This window comes from Cariama cristata, unplaced genomic scaffold, assembly GCF_000690535.1.
Source record: "Cariama cristata isolate BGI_N322 unplaced genomic scaffold, ASM69053v1 scaffold19224, whole genome shotgun sequence".
Taxonomy (NCBI): Eukaryota; Metazoa; Chordata; class Aves; order Cariamiformes; family Cariamidae; genus Cariama; species Cariama cristata.
The window spans coordinates 43,934-51,654 of NW_009613928.1; the positions used below are offsets into that span (position 1 = coordinate 43,934).

At 55.6% G+C, this 7,721-nt stretch overlaps 1 protein-coding gene across 1 annotated transcript in view; it reads left to right on the top strand.

The window, feature by feature from the left end:
• Nucleotides 1-7,721, top strand: part of JADE2 (jade family PHD finger 2) — a gene marked incomplete at its 5' end in the record, with an annotated part of 37,553 nt that overhangs the window by 23,994 nt on the left and 5,838 nt on the right. The window contains one exon of the mRNA XM_009699222.1: nt 4,616-4,733. Coding sequence (XP_009697524.1) covers nt 4,616-4,733 — 118 coding nt within the window. The remainder of the gene's footprint in view (nt 1-4,615; nt 4,734-7,721) is intronic.

Genomic DNA, 7,721 nt, shown 5'->3' on the forward strand with positions numbered 1-7,721 from the left:
GGTCCCTGTGGCGTGTGCTCCCGCCCGCACCGGCTGCCTGCCTGCGGATTTGGCTGTCGTGGCTGTATGGAGGGAAGGAGCAGGGCTGGGGCAGAGGCAGGCTGGAGAAGAGGAGAGGCGGCAAAGGCGAGAAGCAGCGAGGGGAAGAAGCACAGAGGAAGGAGCACAGCACCTGGAGTGAGATGGCAGAGAGCGGCCAGGGGAGGGGATGGGTGCGGTGGTGCTGCTGCTGGGGAGGTCACGGGCGTAGGACAGGGCAGTGGTGGGACGGGGACAGGCAGGGCAGGGCTGCTGAGCCTGGCAGGCAGGGACAAGCTCCCTCTCTTCCTCTGCTTAAAACCCAAGCCCTGCCTGGTGCCCCCTGCTCCTGCTCCTGCCAGAGGGGTGAATCCATGGCCCATGCCCAGGCCCTTGCCTGAGCACCCACCCGGGATACAACAGCCATGGAAGGGCTCGGGGGGTCTCTGGGACCAGGCGAGGAAGGAGGAAAGCAGGAAAAGAGCATTGCTTTGACCTGGTGGAGGTGGTGCCCTGAACCGGGGGTGCTGCCGGGACATGCTGCTCCCCGGGAGGCGAAGGTGGCGGTGATGCTGCTGCTGCGGCGATGCTGCCCCTGCCTATCCCTGAACCCTCTCTCCAAGCTGCTGTGGGTCTGCGGCGTAATTTAACCCATGGGGAGAAAGGCGGTACGGGTGAGCACTGTGTTCATGTCCATGTGGGGTTTCAGCTCTGGACCAGCCCACCCTGATCCCTTGCTGCGTTCAGCTCCCCAGGTGGGTCTCGGAGCCTGAGAGCCTTCTCCTGTGGAAAAGCAATTGGATTTCTTGCTATTGGTCTGTTTTCTGTCGCCCTGTTGGCCTCCATCCCTGTGTACATCATTGCCATTGCTCTGCCAGTCTGTCCCTCTTTTGCTCCTGCCTTCACTGCATCGTGTTTGCATCTCTCTGTCAGGCTGGGCTGGTGCCACCATTGATGGGTCTCCAGCACCAAGCTGTAGGCAACCGGCTACAGCTGCTGGATCCAAGGGCAGCAAGTTCAACTCGCTTTCTTCCCTCATCTACGTCTCTGTATTGTAAATCTTAACCAGGTTGGTCTATACCTCCCTCTGCTTCCACTTGCTCCCAGCTTGACTTTCCCGGCTGCAGTGAACCACTGTGCATCCCTGGGTATAGCGCTTTGCTGCTTAATTCAAAGACACAGCACGGCAGCTTCTCTTTGATTTCTTTGTGTCAAAACTACACGTTTTACCAGATTTCTCATTTTCCAGAGTTACCTCCAGGCTCTGTGGGGTCATTCCCCATCAGCGTTCAGCCCCTGCTTACCAACTCTTTGCCAGGTTTCACTGCCTGGCCCTGGAAAAGCTGTTTGTTTACTCTGCTTCCAAGAGGGAGAATAAACACTCGCCGGATCAAAGTCCGGTGCTGAGATGGGTGATACAGGTTTAAATCCCATCGCTGCCAGTGCATCCCAGGTATCAGATCCTCTCTGTCAGCACCGCTCACGGCCGCCCCATTTCACTTGCAAATAGTGAGGCATCACATCAAATAAAGGTCAGAGAAGAGCAGCCTGGAGGGGTGGATTTCAGAGGGTGTCCACGGGGCATCACGTTCCATTTTAGTGTTTTCAGCAATTAATCTGGCAGACAGGATTGTGATTTCAGGGCTAATAGTGGTATCTGGATCCAAGAGCTGGGGAGGCAGGAGCAGCAGGGCAGGTGATGTGGGAGCAGCCAGGGTGATGACATTTCCCTCTGCCATCTCTTAACCACTGTCACTTCTGCACTTCACAGTGTCAGCAAATTCAGGCTGTTGCCTGGGAATCCTAATACAGTCCTCCTGTTTTCTTTGTGGCCTTTTTTAAGCCTCTTTGCCTTTTTTCTTTATTTTTTTTCTAAAGCTTTTTCCAAGGACTGGTTGTTTAAATTAGCTTTAACAAAAAGCTATAGTTTCCAAGCTTTCATACCAGCATCTAAGCTTGGCTTGGGGAAGCAGCGCTGGGTGGTGGTTAGCTGTGTAAGTGTGTGTAAATACCAGCAGTCTCGAAGCAGAGCACAAGTAATGTTTTCTTCCAGGAATATCAAATCATAGAGAAGAGATACCGCCAAACACTTGGAGATGCAGGTTGCCAGAGGCAGTTGTTTCCTCATAAAGAAATCTTAGTTTGATGTTTTCTCGAATCCAGAACCAAAAAAGAGCACGTCGTGAAATACACAGCGTATAGCTCGCTGCTTTATATTTACAGTTAGGGGATTCCACAAAAAAAAAAGAGCAACTTTTTCTCCTTTATTCTTAAGTGTTTCCAAATTGCCCTTAGGTAAGACCAGCGCCATGAGGGGTGGCCACGGTCGTCCTGCGGTCCCCACAGCCTTTGGTGGCAGGCGTTGGGTAAGCGTGGGACAATGACCTGGCTCGCTCTGTCACCGTGAGAGGCACAGAGGCTCCCAGCCCCGCAGGGACAGTCCCCCAAGCCTGGAAATACCCCAACCTTCCTCTGCAGAGAGGGGGTTGGGGACGAGGAGGGGGAGGAATCGGAGAAATCAGGGTCACGCGTGAGTGTGGACGTACCCACGCACGTTAGTGCCCGTGCCTCTGTTCAGACCACCTCCTCCTTAGCGTATTACGGGCAGTTTTGCTCTTTCAGAGCATCAGGAGGCTGAGTAAACGCTGTCAAATCCTGTTAGCTGCCATTAGCATTTTCTGTTTCGCAGCTGAAACCCTCCGTTTCCTCCGAAAGCCTCCGTGCCCGCCGCAGCCATGGTGACAGAGCCCGGCTCTCCAGCCACCCTTACGCGGGGCTGGCAAAAAAGCGTAGCACCGAAATTCGTCACAAGGCAGATGCCAGCGGGTACCGCACGGTAGTTCTGTCCTCTCGGGCTGCTGGGGGTGTTTATCAGCAAGCCCGTGATGAGCAGGGTTTAACCGCTGCTGCACTAGCTCATGCGAGCTTTTGTGTCTTGTGCTTTGCTTTTTTTGCATTTAGGGCTTCCCGCTTGGTTAATAACATTTCTTGAAGTGGGACAAAAGGCACCAGTGATTTGCAGGTGGATGTGGAGCAGGTGTGAGTAACCATCTAGAGGGGCCAGATTTGGGGAAGAGGAGCTACATCGGCTGCTGACCTGGGCCAGCATCACCTGGATATTTTGCTGTATCTCCTATGCTCTGTCCTAGCATTTCTTTTAGGGCAGCAGGTAGTTTTGTAAGGCTCTGACATTGAGCAGATCGGTAGCCCCACACCTGCACCTCCATCCCAGCTGTGCCCCTTCTCTGCCCTGGCTGTGGGACGAGGGTCTCTCCCGCCCTGCAAATTGTGGATGAGAACTGGCATATTGCCCCGGGGCACCGAGGTAGTTCTTGGCATTTGGCATTTTTTTGTGCAGGCTTCTGTGTCAGGTGTGAACAGGGCACGTGTGTGATGCCGCTGCTGGGCCGAGGGCTCCATGTGATGATGCTCGGATGCTCGGCGCTCTGCATCTGCTGGGCCTTTGCATAACTGCATTATAATGCTCCTTCTACAGCATCTGCAACTTCCCAAATCCTTTAGAGACATTAACTTCTTCATTAGATCTGTGAAAATGAACAGGAGATTAAAACAGCCTGTGTCCCCGCACCATTGCCGAATCTGGGTGAGATCACAAAATAATTTCCCTGGTTCCCCTGGCTCTGTTCCCATTTTGTGGGTCTTGGTCACTTTGTGCGCTGGTGCGTACCACCAGCAGAGTTAAAGGACGTCCTGCAACAAGTCCTGGAAGTTAATCCAGACTGATCAGAGCAGATCAGCAGCCCCATTTGACTCCCTGCCTGCTGTGTTATTCAGGCTGAATTTGTGCCCTCGAGAGCACTGATGCTGAAGGGAAAACCCCGCCTGGGCATTCAGACCTTTGATGGGAGAAGTGAAAGATTGACTTGCTTCTTGTTTATGTTCAGAAGAAGACAGGGGAGAGAGAGAGAGACTCCCCTACATGCAGCATCCTACGTAGACCCCTGCGTGGGGAGGGCTTCAGACGGGGGGCTGCCCCAGCCCCCTGGGCAGGATGGTCCCAGCTCGCTGCTGCCCGAAGCCCTGGGACCGGTGGGGGCCGAGCTGTCCCTTGTGCCGGGGCAGAGGGTGCTGGAGCCGTGGTTGGGGGTTCCCAAAGTGGCTGCTCTGGTTTGGGGCAGGTTGGCAGGTGTCTGCAGGGCTTTGCGGGGAGAATTGGTGCTACGAGAGAGCCGTGCTGGTAGGGTAAGCAAAGCCGTGTCTCTGGAGGTACCGTGCTTTCGTACGGCTCCTGTATGCCCAGGGCATGTGCTGGAGAAGCCGGCCGACCTTCCTCGCCCCCTCCAAGGGGTCCTGGCTGTCGGAGCCAGAACAGAGATGTTTAGACTTTGAATCATTCACTGTGTGGTTTTTCCCACCAATATCTATTACGCAGTTTGGATCAAGAGCCCTCACCTCTAGTCCTGGCGCATCCAAAGAGCCCTGGTAGGAGTTTTGGTGCAGCGTGGATGATGGTGAGATGAAGAGGACCGAAGCCCGGGCAGCGGGGATTTCCTTGGGCGGCAGAAGCAGCGACACAGCTTGAGGGGACCTGCTTTGACCCTGCTTATACCAGTCACTGTTTCTTGTGTTCCTGTAGGTTAGAAATCTCTGTTACATGGTGACGAGACGGGAGAAAATGAAACACACCATTTGTAAACTCCAGGAGCAGATCTTCCATCTCCAGATGAAGCTTATTGAGAAAGATCTTTACCCAGGTCAGTACCGCGTACCGGAGCTTGTTCTCGCAGATGCTGTCCCTGCCGTCCTCTGAAGCCAAAGACGGGGGCCCAAGCCTCAGCCCCCCACCCCAAGGAAACCAGAGCTGCCCCCTCCCCTGCGGTGTTATTTAAGCCCAGTTCATGTGTTGACTCTTTGCCCATCTCCACTTTTGTTCAGAATCACACAATAAAGCCATACCCTGGGTGATGGGAGTGTCGGAGCTCCTTGTTTTCACAGATCCCTCTCGATCCTCCTCTCCCCAGGAATCGGTCAGAAAAACCAAGCGTTTGGTGAGGTGGGGATGCTGAGGCAGTGCTCTGGCAGCTTCGGTGGAGATGGAGCTGTTTGGGAGGAAATGGCAAATCCTGGGCACGGGGCTGCTGATGTTGGGGCTGATCCACGGCAGCTGGCTGCCTGGCACGGCTCAGCAGCCCTCGCGCTGGACCGTGCAGATGCCGTTGGCTCTGTCAAGAATCGAAGGTTAAACTGCTGGTGGGATGTCTGTTGCTCCTAGAGACCAGCGCCTTTAGCTCTGGTCAGCTGCAGTTCTCTGCTCCACGTACCTGTTAGTGGAGAGCATCACAGGACTGACAGCCTTTATTAAGGAACTGAAATACAGTTGGTTTCCTTCTGTTCTTTTTTATTTTTTTTTCCCTTTTGCACAAGCGGGGCCGGAGCCCACAGCTCCTGCTCCCTCCTCCTTTCCCTTCGGTGGCAGGGCAGACCAAACCCCATGGCTGCAGAACAGTTTTTCCAGCAGCAGCATCTGGCGCTTTGGCAGCCTTTTCCGACAGTTGTTGTGTTTGAGGCTTTGGAGTTGCGTTTGAAGCCATCGCATAGTTGGGGTTTCTTCAGGAACCGTCTGGGCTGAGCTTTCCTTGACAAAAGTTTCCTTTGACTGAAGTTTTGGAGGCTGAGAAATGTCTACGTTGAGATGTTTGTGACTTGGAGCCTGTGCAAATCCCTCTCGATGGCCAGAGCCAGGCGGTGATGTGGGGCAGGGATGGCCGGGACCCCAGGGTGTGCTCTGGGGAGATGTGAGTCCCGTAAATCTCGGTCCCCATGCCCCAGAGCAGTCACACTGTGTGTTGCTCCGTACATCCTCGCTGAACCAGTGACACAGGTCACCAGCCTGGGCACACACAGAATGGTGTTCCCGGCTGTTCCCACCCACCGCAGACCCCACCTTGTACATCCCAAGAGCCATTCCCTGGTACCTGGAAAATTTTTGCCGGCTGGTGCTCCCAGCAGTGATGCCGCTGGCTGGGGCAGTGAGGCGGGAGGTCCTACTCGGGAATAATGGGTGGATAAAAGGCAAAAGCAGCAAACTCAGGTCCTGAAGGCAGATGCCATGTGCTGTTGCTGCCGGGCTCTGCGCCTTTTGGGGGGATCGCAGGGGACTTGGTGACAAAAAAAGCTCGGCAAACCCGGTTTAGCATTTGCAGCTCTCAGAAGGAGACAGGCACAGAGTAGTTTGCCAGGAAGGTTGTCTGAGCTCACCTCCCTCAAAACCGGGGTGTTCGATGGCTGGAAATGCCCTTGGGGACCTGCATTCCCTGAAATGCCTTGGGGACTCCGTGCTCCGGTTCATGCCCGATCCTCTCTCCGGGGCAGCGCTGGGGTGGGAGGTGGAAAGCAGCTCCTCCGGAGCGGGGCTGGGGTGGGTGAGCCGGGACCCTCGCCGGCGGGGTGCGGATGCTGAGCAGCGAGGAGGAGCTGTGTTGGGGCTCTGCCGCTCACGTTTCGGGGCTGTCTGCAACGCCGAGTGCCGTCGCTGTGCGATTGCCCGTCCTGAAAACGTTACGTGTGTACTCGGGGAAAAAACCGTGGTGGTTGTTCTGCCTAAAGGTGAGTGGGCAGAGAGAAACCTGCGGGGAGAGGGTGACTCAGGTGGCGATTGGGGTGCAAGCCGTGGGGTTGCTTCATACGTTTTGCTCCAAATGTTCTTCTCTCCTGCCCCAAACGGTTGGCGTTTGCCAGTTGGGTTTCTGCTCTGAATCAACCGAGCTGAGCTGCTCATTGCTCCCGGGATGGGCTTTTTGGTTGAGCCTGAGCAGGGGCTGCTGCCTCTGGGACCTGGCTCCCGGAGGTTGTTGCTCCCAGGGAAAGGGGCTGGCTGCGGGAATTTGGTCCTGGGATCTCCAGGTGGTTTGGGTATCTGGGTCCTTCCCATGCCAGGGGGGCGTTAGGGACCCGAGTCCCTTTCAGCATCGCTGCATAGGGTCTCCCGAGCTCGGGGGGGGGGTGAGTTCCCTTGCTGGGACGTAGCATCAGGCCAGAAGTTATGATCCCAAATGTGGGAAGAGAGGATGGCCCGGTTAGCTGTGACAGTCACAGCGCAGGGACATGCCCAGCATCGGTACGTACCTCCTCCCCACCGCGACACGTGGTCCTCGCGCTGATCCCCCGGTCCTGCCCAACAGCAGGAGCAAGCGCTGGGGCCGGCGGCAGCGGGGCACGGAGGGGTGGTTGGTGTGAAGGGCTCGCCCTCCCGCTGCCCTTCCTGTGGCAGCTACGTGGCCGTGCCGATGCCCCCCGTGCGTGGCAGCGCTTCGCAGAGCCGTGGAAAGCAGCGTTGTGTTTATTTTCTCCTTCAGCTCCTAGCTGTCTCATCCCCGTCCCATCCCAAACACACAGACCCCGATGCTACCAAGTGCTCCCAACATTTACTAAGCCTCCTCCATGCCACTTGATGATGCTTAAGGCTAAAGATACTCAGCACCCAGTGGGACCAAAGCTATGGATAACTCAGTGCTGCCTTTTCCATCGTTAGGAAGCGCTGACTGGTTTGAAAGCAGGGGGATGGTTCCCGTAGCATCCCCTCCGCACAGCTCCCGACCGGGCTGCTCTGCGTACCTGGGGTTTCTTGGAGAAAAGAAGTCGTCTCCCTTATTTTGCCTGGATGAGGCCAGTTTTTAACTGCTGTTACGGTAGTCATCGACCAAAATCTGTTGGGGTTATTCCAAAGATGGTTTTGGCACAAA